This window comes from Amblyraja radiata, chromosome 22 (genome assembly GCF_010909765.2).
Source record: "Amblyraja radiata isolate CabotCenter1 chromosome 22, sAmbRad1.1.pri, whole genome shotgun sequence".
Classification (NCBI taxonomy): Eukaryota; Metazoa; Chordata; class Chondrichthyes; order Rajiformes; family Rajidae; genus Amblyraja; species Amblyraja radiata.
This window is the reverse complement of record NC_045977.1, coordinates 37,318,606-37,342,924: the sequence shown is the minus strand read 5'-3', so window position 1 is coordinate 37,342,924 and position 24,319 is coordinate 37,318,606. Positions and strand designations below refer to the sequence as shown.

Below are 24,319 nucleotides of genomic sequence, written 5' to 3'. Positions count from 1 at the left end.
AGGGTCTCTATCCAAAATGTCAGAAGAAGGGTCTCGACCAGAAACGTAACCCATTCCTTCTATCCAGAGATGCTGCCTGTCCGCCTGAGTTACTCCAGCATTTTGTGTCTATCTCATGTCTTAGTTACTGAATGTGTTACATATCATCGGATGAGAGAGAGGAATGGAGAGAAAACAGCCATATTAATGCAAGAACACACCAACTAAATATATAATAAATCATAATAAAACAAATGATCACAGATCAACCCGTGATCATCCACGGATCACAGATGTGGAGAGGATGTTTCCACCAGTTAGAGAGTCGAGGACTAGTGGTCATAGACTCAGAATTAAAGGACATTCCTTTAGGAAGATGAGGAGGAATTACTTTAGTCAGAGATTGGTGAATCTGGGGAATTCTTTGCCTTAGAAGGTTGTGGAGGCCAAATCAATGGATATTTTTAAGATGGAGATAGATAGATTCTTGATTAGTTTGGGTGTCAGGGGTTATAGGGAGAAGATGGTAAATTGAGGTTAGGAGGGAGAGATAGATCAGCCATGATTGAATGGTATAGTAGACTTGATGGTCTGAATGGCCTGATTCTGTCCTATCACTTATGACCATATCAATATTTAGACTAGATAGCCAGGCTCTAATTGAGCAATTTTATACAAAATCCTTAGTTGTTTGATGCTGGGACAGGGTCGAGGTTAGGTTTGTGTGGTTTGGTTCAAGAGCCTAATGGTTGATGAGAAGAGGTTGTTCTTGAACCTGGATCTTATGGTTCTCTGGACCATGCATTTTACCGACAGCAGCAGTGAGATAAGAGCGTGGCTGGGATGGTGTGGGTCTTTGACATTGGCTGCCCTCTTGAGGCAATGCATCTGTAGATCTATTCAATGGTGGAGAGATCAATACCTGTGATGGACCAGGCTATGTCCACCACTATCTCCATCCTCCTTTGCTCCTAGTCATTCTTGGCACTGATAGAGTATCTCTCACCACATACATATACATGTAACGAAAAATTGATTGAATGTTACCATTTAGAAACATAGAAAAAAGGTGCAGGATTAGGCCATTCGGCCCTTCGAGCCTGCACCGCCATTCAATATGATCATGGCTGATCATCCAACTCAGTATCCTGTGCCTGCCCTCTCTCCATACCCCCTGATCCCTTTAGCCACAAGGGCCACATCTAACTCCCTCTTAAATATAGCCAATGAACTGGTCTCAACTACCTTCTGTGGCAGAGAATTCCACAGATTCACACCTCTCTGTGTGAAAAATGTTTTTCTCATCTCGGTCCTAAAAGACTTCCCCCTTATCCTAAACTGTGACCCCTTGTTCTGGACTTCCCCAACATCGGGAACAATCTTCCTGCATCTAGCCTGTCCAACCCCGTAAGAATTTTGTACGTTTCTATAAGATCCCCCCTCAATCTTCTAAATTCTAGCGAGTACAAGCCGATTCTATCCAGTCTTTCTTCATATGAAAGTCCTGCCATCCCAGGAATCAGTCTAGTGAACCTTCTCTGTACTCCCTCTATGGCAAGAATTAGGAGACCAAAACTGTACACAATACTCCAGGTATGGTCTCACCAAGGCCCTGTACAACTGCAGTAGAACCTCCCTGCTCCTATACTCAAATCCTTTTGCTATGAATGCTAACATACCATTTGCTTTCTTCACTGCCTGCTGCACCTGCATGCCTACTTTCAATGACTGGTGTACCATGACACCCAGGTCTCGTTGCATCTCCCCTTTTCCTAATCAGCCACCATTCAGATAATAGTCTACTTTCCCGTTCTTGCCTCCAAAGTGGATAACCTCACATTTATCCACATTATACTGCATCTGCCATGCATTTGCCCACTCACCCAACCTATCCAAGTCACCTTGCAGCCTCCTAGCATCCTCCTCACAGCTAACACTGCCCTGCAGCTTAGTGTCATCCGCAAACTTGAAGATGTTGCATTCAATTCCTTTGTCCAAATCATTAATATATATTGTAAATAGCTGGTGTCCCAGCCCTGAGCCTTGCGGTACCCCACTAGTCACTGCCTGCCATTCTGAAAAGGACCCGTTTACTACTACACTTTGCTTCCTGTCTGCCAGCCAGTTCTCTATCCACATCAATACTGAACCCCCAATACCGTGTGCTTAGGTTTGCATACTAATCTCTTATGTGGGACCTTGTTGAAATCCTTCTGAATATAGTCCAGATATAACACATCCACTGGTTCTCCCTTATCCATTCCGCTAGTTACATCCTCAAAAAATTCTATAAGATTCATCAGACATGATTTACCTTTCATAAATCCATGCTGACTTTGTCCAATGATTTCACCACTTTCCAAATGTGCTGCTATCCCATCTTTAATAACTGACTCTAGCATTTTCCCCACTACCGATGTTAGACTAACTGGTCTGTAATTCCCCGTTTTCTCTCTCCCTCCCTTTTTAAAAAGTGGGGTACATTAGCTGCCGTCCAGTCCTCAGGAACTACTCCTATCTGGCACATATCTATAAAAACTTTTGCAGTCAATTTTTATGTTCCCTGCCAGTTTTCTTTCATAATCTATTTTCCATTTCCTAATTAAGCCCTTTGTCCTCCTCTGCTGGACTCTGAATTTCTCCCGGTCCTCTGGTAGGCACCATACAATCACCATTTGATTGTATGGTGCTACACTTTCAGTTCTATTGTTGTGATTTAAATTGTTTTCTTTAGTAACTGTAGTCAATCTGATGATGATGCTCCACCTTTGTGACATTTAGACCGGGAGCGGGGCCGTACATCGCCCCGCGCGGCCTAAAATGGCCGTGGGACTTATCATCGCCCGCCTGGGGCTTCGACATCGGGAGAGAAATGGAGAACAGGGGAGAGAAAAGTCTTTGCCTTCCATCACAGTGGGTTCACTGTGATGGATGTTTTTGTAAATTGAATTGTGTGTATGTCTGTAGCATATTATCTTTGTTTGTATGGCTGTGGAAACGGAGTTTCGTTTGAGCCTCACTGAGGTTCAAATGACATGTAATAAAATATTAATATTGATTGATATTGATATTCTAAATGTTATTAAATTTCTTGAATTTCTCCTTTAGTGTAAGAACGTTGAATGAGCCCTACCATGAACTTACTGCAGACAAACAGAGGGAAATCTATGATGGCATCAAAGCTTATCTCCTGCAAGGTGACGTTGCGCTTTCTTGTTGAAAAGCTCCAGAGGTGGAGTTGTTATGACCCACCGTAGTCAAAGATGGCCCATGAACCATAAGATACAGGTTCAAGAACGGCTTCTTCTTATCCACCATCAGCAAATCCTATCCACTAGGAACAGTTTACAATTTTTAATCAAAGCCAAATTAACCTACAATCCTGTCCGTTTTTGCACTGTTGAAGGGAACCAGAGCACCCAGGGAAAACCCATGTTGTCACGTGGATAATGTACAAACTCCGTACAGACAGCACCCGTAGTCAGGATCAAACCCGAATCTCTGGCAATGTAAAGCAGCAACTCTAATGTTGTGCCATCATGTGACCAAGTAAGATACAGAATGTGGAATATAGTTCTCAGTATTGTAGCCTAACAGTTCCATAGACAACGTCTAATGTCCACAGTGAGATGTAGAGGAGAATGAGACGATGTCCCCGATTATGGAATATTATTGGGTGACCAGATTCCACTCTGTCTACCTGCTCTTCCCCCATTACCCCCCCTCTACCCCTGACTCACCAACACCCTGAGCTTCAATCAGATAAGCTGTGCTTCACTGAAACAAAGTATGTGATGGTTAGACAGTTTAATTTTAGTTTAGTTTATTGTCGTATGTACCGAGGTGGAGTAAAAAGCTTTTGGTGCTTGCTATCCAGTCAGCAGAAAGAGAATACATGATTACAATCGAGCCATTTACCGTGTACAGATACATGATTAGGGAATAACATTTAGTGCAAGGTCAAGCCAGCAAAGTCGGAAGAAGGACAGTCTGAGGGCCACCAATGAGGTAGACAGTAGTTCAGTGGTTTTGAGTGTGTTTTGAGTCTGTTTGTGTTCTGTGCATGGCTGTTCAGCCTGTTTCAGATGCACGATTCAACACGTGGAATAATTCTCAGTTCAGTTTAGTTTAGTGTCACGTGTACAGTGAAAAGCTTTTGTTGCGTGCCAACCAGCCAGCGGAAAGACAATACATGATTACAATCGAGCCATTCACAGTGTACAGGTACAATAACGCTTAGTGCAAGGTAAAGCCAGTAAAGTCTGATCAAAGATGGACCAAGGGTCCCCGATGAAGTAGATAATAGTTCAGGACTGCCCTCTGGTTACGGTAGGATGGTTCAGTTGCCTGATACAGCTGGGAAGAAACTGTCCCTGCTGTTGGTCATGGAAGTGCAATTCCTACTTGATAGTGGAAATGATGTTGGGCACGACTTTTCATTTTATACAGAATTAACGTGGAATTATTTTTCTTACAGGTCCCAAGCCCAAGTGCTATAATGTTGCTGATCCTACCCTGAACTCCACTGCCTGGTTTGCTCAATATCTGGGGCTTTACATGAATCAGATATCAAACGTGGACCTTCTGTCCTTCTTCAATAATGAATCTGAGGTACATATTCTCCTTGAAACTTTTGATTGGGATTGTTAAAACTGAATCTGTTGTCAAACATCGAGTTGTCCGGACAACCAGCTACTTGTGGAAATCAATTTTGAAAAACATAACTGTGAAGATGAGGAGGAGTTTCTTTAGTCAGGGAGTGGTGAATCTGTGAAATTCATTGCCACAGAAGGCTGGGGAGACCAAGTCAATGGATATTTTTAAGGCGGCGCTTGACAGATTCTTGATTAGTGTGGGTGTCAGGGGTTATGGGGGAGAAGGCAGAAGAATGGGTTTGGGAGGGGAAGATAGATCAGCCATGATTGAATGGTGGAGTAGACTTGATGGGCCAAATGGCCTAATTCTGCTCCTACAACTTATGAACTATTTAACAAAGCACAAAGTGCAGTAGGAACTCAGTGGGTCAGGCAGCATCTGGGGAGGGAATGGACAGTCGACAATTCTGATCAATTCAATTTGGAAGTAAGATCCTAATCTGAAATTCTTGCTTAGGAAGGGTGTCAAAGGGTATGGGAAGAAGTTGGGAAATAGATCAGCCAGATTGAATGGTGGAGTAGACTGGATGGACCAAATAGTTTAATTCTGCTCCTATTCCTTACGGAAACGCCGCCTGTCTTTTGCTTCCACAGATGCTGCCTGACCCACCGTGTTCATTCTGCACTTTACATTTGCTCAGGATTCCAGCATCTGCAGTCTCTCATATGTCAAACTTAAGTGTTAGCCTCCTAGAGGTATAAATCCTTGTTCGGAGTAGCAAACAAAGCAGGAACTTACAAACCAGTCACATTTCAGAAATCTTTGGATAAGAAAATAGATGGGAGTGCAAAATAAGCTTACAGTTTGATGCAACCACACAATATTCTATTAAACATCATCTGTGGTTTGGAAGCTTTCATACAATCCACGTTATCCATCAATGTGTGTTTCACCAACATGAAGCAATCTTTAATTCTTTCAAAGATTAGTCATTAAAAGGCATCTTCCAGTTGAATATTTGGTATTTCTTCTCAACCTTGTGCAGATTCAACGATTTGCTGAAAACCCTGAAAACTTGGCACTCTTGGCAAATCTGATGTTACCCAGTGAAGTTTCAAAGTTCTACCTCAACCTGGTGTTCAGAAACAACTCTAATGTGAATGTCTCAAGGTAGGTCTTTGACATCATCTCTCCCTGACATGAGTGAAGCAGTTTCGTGTTGTGTTGTGAAAAGGCTGGGGGCATTGCGGGTGTGGACAACATCTCTTGACCATCCCGGGTTTCCCCTGAGAAGGCGGTGGTGAGTCACCTCCATGAACCATTCATGATGTGTGGACCAATATACACAGTAGCCCCAGAGTTGACCCCTCTGCCATTTAATATGGTTTGATTGTTACGTTGCATTACAGTCTATGCCACAATAATCTTTCACCTTATTTGTAGTCTTTTTTCCAGAGTAGGGAAATCAAGAAGCAGAGGACATTGGTTTAAGGTGAGAGGGAAAAATGTAGTAGGAAACTGAGGGGCAACATTTTCACACCGAAGATGGTGTTTTTCTGGAGAGAAGGAATAGGTGACGTTTCAGGTCGAGACCCTTCTTCAGTCTGATATGGGCCAAATGCAGGCAGGTGGGAATAATGTAGATGGGACATGTTGGTCAACATGGGAAATTTGGGCTGATGGACGTGTTTCTGTGTCGTGTGACTGTATGACTCAATGACTCTAATCTTTTGTGGATCTGAAAGAAATATGAAGAAACTGTGTCCAGAAACTGTTAAAGAAGTTTGCAGGGCACTGAGCAAGTGTGAAACACACATGTCTGGTTACAAAGGGTTGAAGAAACTTGGTTGAAGAAGTTCTGGTTTTCAATGGGAATACAGAAGAGCAATTTGAAAGAGGTCGAACATACAATGGCGAGAGATATTGGATTAAAAACAATTACTCATGCCTGTTGAGAGGGAGTTCCTTCCACAAATTCAAGGCTTTGCATTGTTTTGAGTTTGAAGCTGTAAATATCCAATTACCAGCAACTGAGAAATATAAAGATACTAATTTTCATGAAGGGGCGGCAGAGTGACGCAGTGGTAGTTGCTGTCTCACAGCGCCAGGGACCCGGGTTTGATCCTGACCTTGGTTGCTGTATGTATGGAATTTGTACATTCTCCCTGTGACAGCGTGGGTATTTTCCTGTTGCTCCGGTTTATCCCACACTCAATGATGTTCAGGTTTGTAGGTTAATTGGCTTCTGAAATTGTAAATTGCCCCTCGTGTGTAAGATAGTGCTATATACAGGGTGATCACTGGTCGGCGCAGACTCGATGGGCTGAAGGGCCAGTTTCCAAGCAGTATCTATAAAGTCTGAAGGTAGTTAGTTCCTCTTTCACAATAAAACTAGACATTAATTAGAGATCTGTGCCCTCTGTGATGGAAGTTGGGGGATGATCTGTAAAGTCTCTTGATGATTCTTCAAAGTTTGCGTGTGTAACAATTCTAGAATAGCTCCAGGGAGAGAGAAAACTCTAGTTCTGTAAGATTGGCTCATACAATGTGTGACTGGCATCTATCTCTTGCAGCCTCCCAGACTCTCTGGTTTGCTTCATTGACGGTACTTCACAGACCTTGAGTGGACAGGAAATCTTGTCTGTGATCGAGAAGGTCAACCAAGTGTGTGAGCCTGGTGTGTCTCGAAACACAACTGCCAATGGCACCTTACCCGCTGAAGGTCCAACAGATGAACAGCTTCAGGTGAGAAATACTTCCTGTAAAACACTTTGCTGAAGCAGGTGTGGTGAAAGATGCTCGGTGTTAATGCAATGCTGTTCGCTCTTTCAGCTGGCAGTATATTTAGTGGGCAAAATCGACAACTTTTCAGTCAGCACTTTGAACACTTTGGGGCAAACCGCAGTTGGACTGTCGCTGTCACAGGTTGACAATATTGATGGGAACACTCTGGAGCAAGCCCTGCCAATTCTGAGCACCGTCACAGGCTGGAACATTGGCCAGGCTAATTCCATCGTAAACAAGCTCCTACAAGGCGGTTTTCAGGTGAGTTAATGAATAAATCATATCTCAAGAGCCTCTGGTGCTTAAAGTGAATTTGCTGTACAAGGTTAATATCTGTGTCTGAGCAAAGAATTTTCAAAGAGCTGTATGTAAAGTTACTGACTGTGGAATGATAGAGTGCAGCTGAAAGTCTGGTTAGCTGAATTCATGCAGAACAGCAGTCTGACTCTGTGTGTTGTACATCCCTAGGATCTTATGCAGCATGGAAACAGGCCCTCCTGCCCGTCTTTCCCATACCAACCAAGTTGGCATACTGGGCTAGTCTCATTTACCTGTATTTGGCTCATATCCCTCTGTGCCCTTCCTATCCATATATTTGTCCAAATATTTTCAAAGTCCTAATTTTATCCACTTCTATAGCTTCCTCTTCTTGTTTCATTTTGTAGCTCTACAGACTTTAGAAGTTCTCCCAACTGCCAAGATTTCTTCAGATTAGTCGGGAAATCCAACATTAACATCTTGCGGAAAGGATCGACAAGAAGGCGGAATATTTTGAATAATGTCAAAGCTTGTTTGGTAAGGAAAAAGTGCTCAGCAATTTAAGTTGATGAAAATGATGTGTTCCTTGACAATGAAAGGTAGACAAAAATGCTGGAGAAACTCAGTAGGTGAGCAGCATCTCTGAAGAAGGGTCTCGAACCAAAACGTCACTGATTCCTTCGCTCCACAGATGCTGCCTCACCCACTGAGTTTCTCCAGCATTTTTGTCTACCTTCGATTTTTCTGCAGTTCTTTTTTAAACATGTTTCTAGACAATAATGACTAGAGATTTGCACAATGCAGGAATGTCTTCTCGCTAATTATAGACATTGGAAGAATGAGGATGGTTTTGTGAACTGAATTTCATTTGTATGGGGAAATATGGGGAAGTATGGGTTGGCAAAAACAGGAAAGTAGACTATTATCTGAATGGTGGCCGATTAGGAAAAGGGGAGATGCAACAAGACCTGGGTGTCATGGTACACCAGTCATTGAAAGTAGGCATGCAGGTACAGCAGCAATGAAGAAAGCAAATGGTATGTTAGCATTCATAGCAAAAGGATTTGAGTATAAGAGCAGGGAGGTTCTACTGCAGTTGTACAGGGTCTTGGTGAGACCACACCTGGAGTATTGCATACAGTTTTGGTCTCCTAATCTGAGGAAAGACATTCTTGCCATAGAGGGAGTACAGAGAAGGTTCACCAGACTGATTCCTGGGATGGCAGGACTTTCATATGAAGAAAGACTGGATAGACTCGGCTTGTACACACTAGAATTCAGAAGATTAAGGGGGGATCTTATAGAAACTTACAAAATTCTTAAGGGGTTGGACAGGCTAGATGCAGGAAGATTGTTCCTGATGTTGGGGAAGTCCCGAACAAGGGGTCACAGTTTAAGGATTAGGGGGAAGTCTTTTAGGACCGAGATGAGAAAAACATTTTTCACACAGAGAGTGGTGAATCTGTGGAATTCTCTGCCACAGAAGGTAGCTGAGGCCAGTTCATTGGCTATATTTAAGAGGGAGTTAGATGTGGCTAAAGGGATCAGGGGGTATGGAGAGAGGGCAGGGATGGGATACTGAGTTGGATGATAAGCCATGATCATATCGAATGGCGGTGCAAGCTTGAAGGGCCGAATGGCCTACTCCTGCACCTATTTTCTATGTTTCTATATTTCTATATGTCTGCTGCTGAATTTACAATATTAATTTGGTTAAAAATTCAGGGAATTACTGGCAGGAATCTAAGGAAGGAAAGCGTGACAATACTGGGAGGATTGGTCTGTGACCTCGAAGGTTCCATCATCAGTGAATCTGACATTTCGGTTTTGGATGCATTGAAGTTTTGCACCTCATTTGGAAACGATCAGAAGAAAGCCATTGAAAATCTACTAATAAATGGAACCACAAAATACGGGTACTCATAAAATGTCTATATATTTACCGTATGGACTGAAGTCCTAATCATTATTTCTAGTAGTACAAACTTTTAGTTTAGTTAAGTTTATTGTCACATGTACCGAGGTGAAGTGAAAAGCTTTTGCTGAGTGCTCTCCAGTCAGTGGAAAGACAATACAGGATTACAATGGAGCCATTTACAGTGTATTGATGCATGATAAGGGAATAACGTTCAGTGCAAGGTACAGCCAGTAAAGTCCATTTTTGCAAGGAGGTTTGTAAATACGATCTACGTGCAGATACAATGTAATCACCTTTGGAAGTAGAGGAAAAGAAAATACTAATGTTTACATTTACTTTCTTCACTGGTTGTAAAATAATCGACAAATCATTTTAGTGCAGGTGCTCGTTATCCTCATGAGCATTTATTTTCAGGATGACAGAATGAGAATAAGATTATTTTTGTATTTTTTTAAAATCTCAGAATTTTTTAACCACCTCTTGGAATTCTGCAAATTACTTTTGATGTTTATGTTTAGTTTGGAGATTCAGCGCGGAAACAGGCCCTTCGGCCCACTGCATTCACACCGACTATCGATCACCTGTTCACGCTAGTTCTATGTTATCCCAGCTTCTCATCCATTCCCTACACACTAGGGGCAATTTACTGAGGTCAATTCACCTACAAACCTGCACGTCATTGCGATGTGGGAGGAAACTGGAGCACCCGTAGGAAACCCACAGGAAGAACGTGACCGCACAGACAGCACCCGAGGTCAGGATCGAACCCGGGTCTCTGGTGCTGTAAAGCTGCAGCTCTCCTGCTGCCCCGCTGTGCTACCCTATCCAATCCCTATCCAATAGTAACACAGACATCTACAAAGGTTTTCCCATATCAGTAGCATAAGTGAACATCAGTATCCACTACTTCAAAACCCTTACCTCTTTGATATTTTATTTCCACAATACTTATAATAGTTTAGAAAATAAATTACTCAGATTGTGTCAAGAATAGGCAGCGATGATTAATGGTGGAGCACTCTAGGTACATTAGCTTGGTGAAAATGTCCGTTTTTTGACAATACCAAGTAAATGGAAGGCTTGAGCTATGATGTGATAGTTTTATTAACCTGTGAAGATTTTTTTAAATTGTATCATCTTTCCTGCAATCCCAAAGAATATGAAGTGAGTTCTGTGGAAATTCAAAAGAGTTTGGATTGAAATTTTAAAAATAATTAAGAAGCAGGCAATATGATATAAAAACACAAAAAGCAGCATTTTCAGCATTTACTATTATGTAATTTGGGTTTTTGGTTTTATAATTTCAAGTGTTTCGTGTAATTTATATAAACTCATGAATGAATAATATGAGGATCTTAATTGTATTTCATTATCCCTCAAAACCCAGATGCATATAAATCAGCTACTAAGCTGCTACTCACAGTGAAGTTAGACACAAAATGCTGGAGTAACTCAGCGAGACAAGCAGCATCTCTGGAGAGAAGGAATGGGTGACATAGGCCCTTCTTCAGCTGACCCGAAACATCACCTATTCCTTCTCTCCAGAGATGCTGCCTATCCTGCTGAGTTACTCCAGCATTTTATGTCTATCTTCGGTTATAATTAGCATCTGCAGTTCATCCTGTTCTTACAGTGAGGTACAGTATTCTTTAACTAATGAACTTTCTTCTTTGTAGTCTTCCTTCAACATGGTCATCGATGACATTTCAAAATCTGGGATATCTTCCTTTGACATTCACAAACAACACTTTGGGGCAAGTGGATAAGGTATGTTTGAAAATGGATCAGTACATCTAAATTTGTGAGAAAATAAACCTGTTAACTTCTAACCAAAGGTAGACAAAAATCTGGAGAAACTCAGCGGGTGCAGCAGCATCTATGGAGCGATTGAAATAGGCAACGTTTCGGGCCCAAACTCTTCTTCAGAGGGGTTGAAGAAGGGTTTCGTCTGTAGAAGGGTATCAGCCCGAAACGTTGCCCATTTCCTTTGCTGCACCCGCTGAGTTTCCCCAGCATTTTTGTCTACCTTCGACTTTCTAGCATCTGCAGTTCCTTCTTAAACAAAACCTCTAACCATAGACTGGAACATGGTTCAGCTGAAGCTTTGTCATAAGAATCGCTTAGTGATACAAATTTGGGTTGAAATGAGGATTTGAGTTTAGGAACAAGAAGGTCTTGCTGCAGTTGTACAGGACCCAGACTGCATCTGGAGTACTGTGTGCAGTTTTGGTCTCCTAATCTGAGGAAAGACATTGCTATTGAGGGTGTGCAGCGTTGGTTCACTAGGTTAATTCCCAGGATGGCAGGACTAACATGATGAAAGAATGGATTGACTAAGCTTATATTTAGTGGGATTTAGAAGGATGAGAGGTGATCTTATAGAAACATATGAAATTCTTAAAGGATTGGACAGGCTAGGAAAATGTTCCCGATGTTGGGGGAGTCCAAAACCAGGAGTCACAGTTTAAGAATAAGGGGTAGGCCATAGAGGACTGAGATGAGGAAAAACATTTTCACCCAAAGAGTTGTGAATCTGGAATTATCTGCCACAGAAGACAGTGGAGGCCAATTCACGGGATATTTTCAAGACAGTTAGATTTAGCTCTTAGGGCTAAAGGAATCAAGGGATATGGGTAAAAGGCAGGACGGGATACTGATTTTAGATGATCAACCATGATCATATTGAATGGTGGTGCTGACTCGAGGACCAGACTGGCCTACTGCACCTAGTTTCTATCTTTGAATCCCAAGCAGAAATTATTTTCCTGTTACCGCACCAGTCTTGTGGAAACAAGGATTGCAGCTGCTGGTTTACAAAACAAAGCCACTGAGTGCTGGACTAGTTTAGTGGGTTAGGCAGTAGTTTACTGTGGTTCACTGTATATCGTGCGAGCAAAGCACCAGGGCAAATTCCTTGTATGTATACATACTTGGCTAATAACATTTATTCAATTCAAAAAATTTATTCAATCCCCAGAGAACATAGATAGGTGACATTTTTGATTGGACCCTTCACCATTCTTTGACCCTTTTCTGTTTCCATAAGTGATAGGAGCAGAATTAAGCCATTCGGCCCATCAAGTCCACCCCGCCATTCAATCATGGCTGATCTATCTTTCCCTCCTAACCCCAATCTCCTGCCTTCTCTGCATGACCCCTGTTTCTTCTTTCTATCCTCCTGATCTTCTTCTCAGCCACTACCCTGAGCTCATTATCCTACTGTAATCTCCTAAAACAACCCAATCTTCAGATCACCCTCACAATCTAATTCACATCCCCACATTTATCATCTCCTCAAGTTCGTCTGCGCCGACCAGCCATCTCCCTGTACACTAACACGATCCTACACACTAGGGACAATTTTACCACAGCCAATTAATCTACAAACCTGTAAGTCTTTGGAGGAAACTGGAGCTCCTGGAGAAAACCCACAGGGAGAACGTACAAACTCACTACAGACAGCACGGGCAGTCAGGATTGAACCAGGGCCTATGGAGCTGTAAGGCAGCAACTCTACCACTGTGCCACCCAAAACTAGCCACTTTTGTACTTGGTTGATTGTAACAATTTAGATCAAGCAGTCTTGTACTTTGTTGTCACCACATGATATGCACGTTGACGTATTTCTAACCAGAATTTCTTCTTAATGTTATTCTGCAAACCTGGGACATAGAATTGCTAATATATATTGTAACAAATATCCGGAGAAGCAGAATAAAATGGAGAGAGTAAATAGACAGTGAAATGCATTATCACATGACGTTCAGGTGAGAAAATACAACCAAAAGGAAATAGAAACAAGGAACTGCAGATGCCAGTTTACAGAAAAAAAACTAGAATTTAGAAGATTGAGGGAGGATCTTATTGAAACTTACAAAATTCTTAAGGGTTTGGACAGGCTAGATGCAGGAAGATTATTCCCGATGTTGGGCAAGTCCAGAACAAGGGGTCACAGTTTAAGGATAAGGGGGAAGCCTTTTAGGACCGAGATGAGAAAAAACATTTTTTACACAGAGAGTGGTGAATCTGTGGAATTCTCTGCCACAGAAGGTAGTTGAGGCCAGTTCATTGGCTATATTTAAGAGGGAGTTAGATGTGACCCTTGTGGCTAAAGGGATCAGAGGGTATGGAGAGAAGGCAGGTACAGGATACTGAGCTGAATGAACAGCCATGATCATATTGAATGGCGGTGCAGGCTCGAAGGGCCGAATGGCCTACTCCTGCACCTATTTTCTATGTTTCTATGTGATGGAGGACCTCAGCAGGTTAAGCAGCATCTCTGGAAAATATGGATATGTTTTTTTTGGGGTCGGGACCCTTCTTCAGACTGATTCCATAAGAATATATTGTCGTATAAGATCCAGCAGACCCTACAGAGTTAGAACACAGGCACCAAGAAATAGGTTATACCATAAATTATATGAAGATACACACAAAGTGCTAGTAACTGAGCGGGACAGGCAGCATCTCTGGAGAGAAGCAATGGATGGCGATTTGGGTCAAGACCCGTCTTCGATGTAAACCAGCATCTGCAGTTCCATTCTTCTAAATTATATAAAATTAGACTTGGAAAAGCCTTGTCCCTGCATACCAATGTGGTCACTAATGGAGGTGCAAACTGATACTGGGATATTGGTGGAATGGATTGGTTCATTTGTACAATGTGTTTTTTAAATAATATTTTCATTTTCCACTGGCAATTCAGGGGTATTGTGCATTTAGTTGTTTGATGAAACTCTTCAGCTTTTCCTGTTCTTCTCCACGCAGTCTGTCCTTTTTGAAGCTCTGCCTAGATTGATCAAGATGGTCAAAAGATTGAGACCTGCTGGCGAGGTTGTGACATTGATAAAACAGTTCAATTTGCGAGGAAGATCGAACAATGCAAGTATGTAATCAGTACAAGTGTACAAATATTAGTGTACAAGTGTATGTACTATATATGTGTGTGTGTGTGTGTATATATGTTTCTATATTCATATATATATTAGATATTTTTATTGTCACATGTGACAAGTCACTGTGATGCTTTGTTTTGCACACCTAGGCATGCAAAGAGTCACCACGTAAAGGGTGACGACAAAGTTACAAACTACCTTGTTTTATGTTTACATGCTGATACATATGAGTATGCTACCATACGAGTGATATGTTCGTACAACTAATCTGTTACTATGCTGGTGTTCCTAACTATGATTTGCAGACGATGATCAATTTACACCATGACTGCTGTAAAAATTAAATTCAACTAAATATAGTCAAATAGTCATGCAGCATGGAAACAAACCCTTCGGCCTTACTTGCTCACATATCTCAACTACACTAGCCCTACCAGCCTGCGTTTGGCCCATAGCCATCGAAACATATCCTATCCACGTACCTGTCCAAATGTTTCTTAAATGTTGTAATGGTACTTGCCTCAGCTACCTCTTCTGGCACTATACTGCATACACCCATCTCCCTTTGTGTGAAATAAGATGCCTCTCCAATTCAGGAAACGTAAACTTCACAGGTCAAGGCTGATTAATTGCATTTCTGTTTCAGCCAAACGGAAATATTAAATTATTAAATATTCCTAACAGAGGTTTGTATTTGCAGCCTGTACAGAGGGAGTGATAGCTCCTGAGGACATCAATGACCTGACGCCTGCAATCTACGATGCAGCCCAGTTGGACCTTTGTTTGAGTGATGCTGTGCTGAAAGATAATGTTCTCCAACTGGGATCTCTTGCCTTTGATCAAACACAGCTGAAAGTGCTGAAAAAGAGACTACTGCAAGTGAGTAGGCGTTGTACAAATGCGATTTTTGCAATGCCTTTCACAGCTTCAAGACATTGCTTCACAGCAAATTTACTAGTTGAGTTTAGTTTTTTGTCACCTGTACCGAGCTACAGTGAAAAGTGTTTTTTGCGTGCGAACTGGTCAGTGAAAAACATAATATAGGATTACAATCGAGCCATCCACTGTGTACAGATACATGGTAAAGGGAATAATGTTTAGTGCAAGGTAAAACCAGTAAAGTATGATCAGAGGTAGTCTGAGTGTTTCCAATGAAGCAGATACATAGTAGCTCAGGAATGCCTGAGTTGCCTTGATGGTAGGATGGTTCAGTTGCCTAACAACAGCTGGGAAGTAACTGTCCATGAATCTGATGGGGTGTATTTTCACACTTCTATACCTTTTGTCCGATGGGAGAGTTGAGAAGAGGGAGTGCGATTCGTCCTTGATTATGCGGAGGCAGCATGAGGTATAAATGGAGTCAACAGAAATGAGGTTGATTTATGTGATGGTCTAGGCAATGTTCACAATTCTCGACAGTTTCATAAGGTCTTGGATGGAGCTGTTCCCAAACCGTGATGCACCCCGGTAAAATACTTTCTATGGCACATTTGTGGCTGATTTTTGAACTTTATGAACTTTAATAAATATATTGAAAATATATCAAAAATTACAATACAAAACGTCAAAGGCTAGAGGACAGAGCTTTAATTGTCATTGGTGCATAGATTTGGGGGTGGACGGATCAGACTTGGATTATTTTCTCTGGAATGCTGGAGGTTGCGGGGAGACCAGATGTTTCTCATAATAAATGTTTGCCCATTCAAGCTTGATGGAGTGATAGAGCCATACAGCATGGTAACAGGCCCTTTGACCCACACCAGCCAACATGTCCTAGCTACACTAGTACCACCTGCCTGCCTTTGGCCCATATACCTCTAAATCTGTCCTCTACATGTAACTGTCTTAATTGTTTCTTAAACGCTGGAATAGTCCCAGCCTCAACTACTTCCTCTGGCAGCTTGTTCCATACACCCACCACCCTTCATGTGAAAAGTTACCCTTCAGATCCCTATAAAATCTTTTCCCCCTCACATTAAACCTATGCCTTCTGGTCCTCGATTCACCTACTCTGGGCAAGAGACGCTGTGTGTCTGCCCGATCTATTTCTCTCATGATTTTATACACCAAGGATGTGCATCCTTATTTCTCCTTCAATCCCAGAGAGCTGTGTTTGCTGATTCATGATACATATTCAAGGCTGAAGTATAATTTGGATGTTGGGCTAATTAAGGATAGAGGATCAAGTAATTGAGGCGACTAAATAAATCATTAATGAGAGTACCTCGACTTAAGAAATGACTATTTTATTATCTTACTTTTTCTGAAATAGATCTATCGTAATGGACTCCCAGAAAACCAGCTACAACTGTTGGGCAATATCTCCATTGTATTTACTGCAGCCGAAGTCAGCAGCTGGAATATCACTCGAGTGGAGACACTTGGCGCATTAATGAATCAGCCGCTGGAAAACACAATGGTATGAAAACCAGGAAAATATAAACGCAAACATTTTGCTATCTACAGACATAGGGTGATGTAATCTGGGAGCTAGCTTACCAAAATGTGACATACTTGGGACATTGCTAGTAGAAATGTGTAGGAAGGAACTGCAGATGCTGGTTTACACCAAAGATTGGCACATCAGCAACTCAGCGGGTCAGGCTGCATCTCAGGAGATGGAATGGGTGACGTTTCGGGTGGAGACCTAAGAACACAGCTAACAATGGCCTGTTTCCTTTATCATCATCACTTTTTTGCATATCTTTCATTCAATTGTTCTATATCTCTATACATCACTGTCTATATCTCTTGTTTCCCTTCCTCCTGACTATTAGTCTGAAGAAGGGTCTTGGCCCGAAACGTCACTCATTCCTTAATAGAAGGAATGAGTGACGTTTCGGGCCAAGACGCTGCCTGTCCCGCTGAGTTACTCCAGTATTTTGTGTCTATCTACATTGTTAGTTGAAACTGATTTCCAACCAGCTCCTTGCAATAAGGTAGAGTTTATGGTTACTGGGAATGGGCTAAATAGTAGTGAGAAAATGTGCACAAAATGGTACGTGGGGTACAATCAATACGAGCTAATGAGGGCCATTTACCAATGGATATTTTAAAAAGAATAATTCCATCCTAAACATTTTTTTATTTAATATTTCAGAAATGTCAGGAACAAACATCAAAGATCATGCTAATTATTTCTATTTGACAATGAGTAAACTAGTGGGCGGCACATTAGCACAGCAGTAGAGCTGCTGCTTCACAGTGCCAGAGATCTGGGTTCAATCCTGATTACAGGTGCTGTCTGTGCAGTTTCTCCATTCTCCCTGTAATTCTGTGGGTTTTCTCTGGGTGTTCCTACTTTCCAAAGACTTACAAGATTGCAGGTTAATTGGCTTCTGTAAATTGCCCCTGGTGTGTGGGATGCGAAAGTAGGACAACATAGAACTAGTGGGCCAAAGGACCTGTTTCCACTCTGTATCTCTAAACTAAACTACTGTAAACTAAACTAACAGTGCTCTCCAAATATTCATCAAACAGGTTAGATCCATTATTGCAAGATTTCTCCAGTTAGACGGTAATCTAAATGCAGTATCTTTGAAAGGCATTGGTGGAATCAATTTGTGCTTTTTGGACCAAGAACAACTGAAGACCATTTCAAACTTGACGTAAGTATCACATTTTTAAATTATGTTTTCTGATAATGCCATCTGAACAAGACTTGGTCTAAATAGCAACTCGTGCAAGTAAAAATGCAGCAATGAATGTTGCATCATGGGTGGGAAAGGTTTGCAGCTTTTGTGTTCGTCTTCTAGGTCTGCACAAGTACTTGAGAGTCTTCAAGGTATAACAGAAGTCTTTATTACATTACTTCAATGCTGGCACCAAGACAACTCAAAAATGGCTGCACGCACATAATCTGACTGCACACTCACACACACTCTCTCACACACACACACACAGACACACACACGCACGTACACACGCACACACAGCCACACACGCACACGTACACACACACACGCACACGTACACACACACACGTACACACACACACACACAGGATAAATTATATACAAGACATCTCCCTTTATCCTGTGCAGCGCCACCTGCTGCACGGGAGGAGCAACGGGCCCTCCCACCCCACACAGTCCACCAAACATCGCAGCAGGGGTTTGTATGGGTCAGTGTAGACATGTGTGGCTAGCTTGGTTGGGCAACTTGTTTGTCGTGGATGAGTTGGGGCCAAGGGGCTGTTTCCGTGATGTATAGCTCTATGAATCCTGTCATTTTTAATTATTCCACTTTTCGCCACCATGAAGAGGAACGACTCTCATAACTACAATTCTAATTTATTTCTGCAAGCCTTTCTCCTTATATATGCATTGGGTGGGCAAGGAGAGGGACAATGTTTCGCTGGCGATGGAGGAGATGGCTGCAACAAGTCTTTATGGTCAGCTGGACCTGGAACTTTGGAAATGGCACCAAAACCTGGCATCTTGCATATGGATTCAGAGGGCTGTATCTGTGCATTATGTACTTAACTGGGAGTGTACTTATGTATGGCATTAATCCTACTGATCCGTATGGGTGGCACGGTGGTGCAGTGGTAGAGTTGCTGCTTTACAGCGCCAGAGACCTGTGTTCGATCTTGACTACGGGTACTGACGGTATGGAGTTCTCTGCGTGGATTTTCTCCGGTGCTCGGTTTCCTCCCACATTCCAAAGATGTACAGGTTTGTAAGTTAATTGACTTTGGTAAAATTGTAAATTGCCCCTGGTGTGTATAGGATAGTGTTAGTGTGCGAAGATCGCTGGTCGACATGGACACGGTGGGCCGAAGGGCCTGTTTCCATGCTGTATCTCTAAACTAAATTAAACTGTATGCAAAAAAAAGAATTTCACTATCTTGCAATACTTGCTAAGAATCACAATCATAATCACAATAATACTTTATTAGCCAAGTATGTTTTGCAACATACGGGGAATTTCATTTTCCGAGTCAGTCATACAAATAAAAAGCAACGGAACACACAAAATACATTTTAACATAAACATCCATCACAGTGCCTCCTCCGCACTCCTCACTGTGATGGAAGGCAAAATAAAGTTCAATCTCTGCCCATTGTTCTCCTGCCCTTGGGACCTCGAGCCGTCCGTTGACGGAACGATCTTGACTCCAGTAGTCGGCAGCGGGCCCTCCGCATCGGGGCGATCAACTCCTACATCGAGGGGATGTCAGCTCCCCCGTGCCGGACAATCAAACCCCTTGTTGGGGCTTGTTGAGTCTCTCTGTGTTTGTTGGCGCTCCCGACATCCACGGCCTCTCCTAAGACTCCCGCGAGCTCCCGATGTAAAGTCCGCAGGCCGCGATTGGAGCGATCCCAGGCAAGGCATCAACTCCGATGTTAAGTCCGCGCCCGCGGTGGAGACCAATGTCAGTCCAAGGAGGCCTCCAGCTCTATCAGTGATAGGCCGCAGAGCGACCGGAGAATGTGATCCAGAAAGTAATCGCATCTCTGGCAAGGTAAGAACCTGAAAAAAAGGTTTCCCCGACCCCCTTCCACTCCCCCAACATAAAACTGGAGAACATTAAAACAAACTTTTAACAAACACTAAAAAAAATGGACAGACTGTTGGCGGGGCTGTCATTTGTAAAGTGGTATGAAAGGAACTATTGAACCATTGAGTCACTCAGCAAGACTCACTTGTGCCTTCTCTCCACAGGGATGCTGGAGCATTGGAGCTCTCTACATGTTCACAGCAAAAGAAACGTTTACTTTATGACTTGGCCTTCACCACTCTGAGACCCCAAAGACGTGACCCAATACCCTTCTTTCAGCTGATGAGGCCATATGTTGGTAGGTTAAAACGTTTTTGTTTTATATGCATAATTATTTGTAATTTTGCACATTTTTTGTGACAAAAATGTGACGGTGTGCTCCATTAATAAACATGTGTGTCACATGGATGGAAAACGTTCCTTGTGCCTCCATTTTACTGCTCCACGACAAAATCTCCTAATCTAAGGAAATTCTTCTCCTTCCCATGGGAATTCTGTGTGACCTTCTCCCATGGCTACCCCTCTGTAATTCATTCTTTAATCAGTTTAGATCCATTATTAAATGGAAACAGGTTCTTCGCCCCACTGAGTTCACGCTTTCCTGCTCTTTGACCCCCCGAGATGCTGCCTAACCCGATGAGTTACTCCAGCACTCTGTGTCATTATTTGTAAACCAGCATCTGCAGTTCCTTGTGTCAATTACCTTAAAAATACGTGTTCCTTATGTAACCCTTCAGTAAACCCTTCAAAGTAAACCCTTCAAAGTCAAATCCTTCAAACCCTTCAAAGTTCCAGTAACGCTTGCATGCCCTCTCCATCCCTCCACCCTAATCATCTTGCCAATTTCACCGTTTGTATTCCTTCATTATCACATGGTTCCCAGTCAACAATGGACCATTGTGGGCTCCATCTTTTTCTCTGCCTTGTTCTGTACCGTCCCATACCTCTAGTATCCCCCTCCCTGACTTTCAGTCTGACGAAGGGTCTCGACCCGAAAGGTCACCTATCCTTTTTCTCCACCAATGCTGACTGGCCTGCTGAGATACTCTAGCATTTTGTGTCTTCCTAGCATTCTACTTTACTCTTCCCTCCACCTCCGTTAACATATAGTTTCCTGTCTTTGCCCAAGTCTGTCCGTGCAGCTAGAAAATGTTTCTCTCTTCTTCAGGTGGTGCCCGAGCTGATGATCTGAGGTTCCTGGCAAATAACAGCGTTAACATGGACTTCGCCACCTTCCGAGGGTTGGATCCTGAGGAAGTCAAGGTGCTTACAGACTACCTGTGTCCTTAATACATTATCATTGTCATGGTTACAGTTTTATAACTTCATATTTCAATCTCTGTTTATTAAGTCAACTCTCTGATTTATCAATAATTTTCTTGATTGAGCATAACTTAAGCCTAAAATAGACAGAATGCCAGAGTAATTCAGCGGGTCAGGCAGAGCATCTCTGGAGAAAAGGAATAGGTGACGTTTTGGGACGAGACCTTTCTTCAGACTGACCCAAAACGTCACCTATTATTTTTCTCCAGAGATGCTGCATGAACCGCTGAGTTACTCTGGCATATTGTGTCTATCTTCAGTGTAAACCAGCGTCCTTTCTACATAGCATAAGCCTACACCAATATTCAATAACATCCAGCAGATCTTTCACCTCAGAGCTACTTTTTTTGCATTCACTTCAGATCCCTTCTTTGCCCTAAAATCTAAAGACCTATTAGAGTCATGGTGCCACACAGCAAGGAAACGGGCATTTCTGCCCAACTAGCCCATGCCAATCAAGATGTCCCAGCTATACTCATCCTACCTGCCCATTTTTAGCCCATATCTTTCTAAACCTGTCCAAATGCCTTTTAAATGCTCTTATAGTCCCTGCCTCAGCTCCGCCCTCTGCCAGCTCATTCCATTTATCTACCACCCTGAAAAAAATGTCCCGATGTTCCCATTAAATCTTTCCCCTCTCACTTTAACCCTATTGATCTCTGCCTCAAATATAGAGACTTAGACTTCATGGTTCTCAAGGGTAGGAAATTGTATGCCATCTGGTCTTCACCCTTTGCATTAGGTAACTCATGAACCTTTTCTTAGAAAGAGTCACAAAAAGCCAGAGTAACTCAGTGGCAGCATCTCTGGAGTAAAGGAATAGGTGAGATAGGTGAATAGGTGATGTTTCAGGTTGAGACCCTTCTTCAGATAGAGTACCTGTTAAGGGACCCATAAATATTGCAACCTCTATAGCTTGTTCAAATCCAAAATAACAAATCCCAATCTGCACATTCATCACACAATCAGTATGAAGAAGAGTCCAGACACGAAACCTCACCTATCCATTTCCCTCCACAGAGGCTGCCTGACCCGCCAAGTTCCTCCAGCACTGTTTCTGCATAATCTTGCTTTGCAGTGAATTGCCAGCAATTCAATGGAACTCACAGTGCATCACTCAAGACGACTTGAGTTGCCATCTTAGTTTATTGTCACATGTACCGAGGTACAGTGAAAAGCTTTTGTTGTGTGCCAACCAGTCAATGGAAAGACAGTACACTGTGTTATTGAGTTGCTGGCAATTTGCTGCACAGCTAATCAGTGCAGCAAAGTGTGTTTTGCCCAAAATTCCAGCATCTACAGTTCGTTGTGTCTCCACTTTGATCTTCATCCATTCAGCCATATAAAATCAATGTCTCGATAAGATGCAAAGTCCTTTTGGTTGTGGCCATTCATTAAATGCTTATTTGCTTTCAGAAACTGAGTGCTGATACTCTGATCAATTTACTTGGAGTTTACCTTCCAACTCTGCAAAGCGGAGTGAACGAAACAGTGGTGATGGTTTGGGTGGCTTCACACCCCGAATCTGAAGTGAGGAAACTTGGGCTGGCAGGAGGTATTCCAGGTAACACATCAGATAGTTTCTTGCCTAAACTTAAAATTACACTGTTCACTATCAGTCAAATTTCAAAACCTTCATTAAGTTTCAACAAAATTCCATCTGATGAAATAAGGGTGGCACGGTGGCGCAGCGGTAGAGTTACTGCCTTAAAGCACCAGAATCATGAGTTCATTCCTCACAATGGGTGCTGTCTATATGGAGTTTATATATTTTCCATGTATCCACATGGGTGCTCCGGTTTCCTCCAACACTCCAAAGACATACAGGTTTGAAGGTTAATTGGCTTTGATAAACATTGTAAATTGTCCCTAGTGTGTAGGATAGTGCCAGTGTGCGGGGTGATCGCTGAACGTGATGGGCCGAAGGTTTGGTTTCCATGCATTATCTCTAAAAGTCTAAAGATAGTTAATAGTCATTGTCATACAGTTTGAAACAGGCCCTTAGGCCCAACACATCCATGCCGAGCCTATCTAAGCTAGTCCCATTTTTCCGCGTTTGGCCCAATCCCTGCAAAGGACCATCTTTACTGTCCATGTACCTGTAAAAGTGACTTTTAAATACTGTCTTAGTATCTGCTTCAACTAATTCCTCTGGCAGCTCGTTCCATAAACCCACCCTCTTTTGCATGAAAAAAATCTCTCCTCGGGTTTGTATTAAATTTGACCTCTCTTCATTTAAACATATGTTCTTGTGTTCTTAATTTCCCGACCCTGGGTAAAAGTTGTGTCGTTTTGGCTGTGTTGCCATTTTGTGCAACTTGCACATTTTGATCATTAATGGCATACGAGCTATAGATGCCCAATACCATTAGGGTTGGGATGAATACTTAACAGGCCAAATTACATTATTTTAACCCGTCGTTATATGGAATAATACATATCAAACTTCAGGTATAGACCCATTGTGTTGCAGAATTTAGGTGATCTTATCAAAACAAATGGCGCAGTGGTAGAGTTGCTGCTTCACATTGTCATAAAACCTGGTTCTATTCTGTCTGTACAGAGTTTGTACGTTCTCTCCGTGAACTGAGTGGATTTCCTCCTGGTGTTCTGGTTTCTTCCCACACTCCAAAGACGTACAAGTTTCTAGGTTAACTGGCTTTGATAAATTGTAAAAAAAAGTCCTTCCTGTGTGTAGGTTAGTGTTAGTGTGCAGGGAAAGACAATAGACAAAAGGTGCAGGAGTGGGCCATTTGGCCCTTCGAGCTAGCACCGCTATTCATGGCTGATCATCCCCAATCAGTACCCCATTCCTGTCTTCTACCCATATCTCCTGACTCCGCTAACTTTAAGAGCCCTATCTAGCTCTCTCTTCAAAGTATCCAGAGAATCGGCCTCCACCGCCCTCTGAGGCAGAGAATTCCAGACTCACAACTCTATCTGTAAAAAAGTGTTTCCTCGTCTCCGTTCTAAATGGCTTACCCCTTATTCTTAAACTGTAGCCCCTGGTTCTGGACTCCCCCAACATCGGGAACTTGTTTCCTGCCTCTAGCGTGTCCAAAC

General features: G+C 42.4%; 1 protein-coding gene across 2 annotated transcripts in view; it reads left to right on the top strand.

Moving 5' to 3' along the window:
- LOC116985943 overlaps window positions 1-24,319 on the top strand; it is a 261,983-nt gene that overhangs the window by 141,480 nt on the left and 96,184 nt on the right. Inside the window, exons 98-103 of one of the 2 annotated variants that reach the window (XM_033041072.1) lie at window positions 15,131-15,309; window positions 16,703-16,849; window positions 17,911-18,038; window positions 20,098-20,231; window positions 21,102-21,196; window positions 22,673-22,820. The exons of the other annotated variant lie outside the window; for it this stretch is intronic. Of the exons in view, the coding sequence (XP_032896963.1) occupies window positions 15,131-15,309; window positions 16,703-16,849; window positions 17,911-18,038; window positions 20,098-20,231; window positions 21,102-21,196; window positions 22,673-22,820 (831 nt within the window). The remainder of the gene's footprint in view (window positions 1-15,130; window positions 15,310-16,702; window positions 16,850-17,910; window positions 18,039-20,097; window positions 20,232-21,101; window positions 21,197-22,672; window positions 22,821-24,319) is intronic. 2 annotated transcript variants of the gene reach the window in all.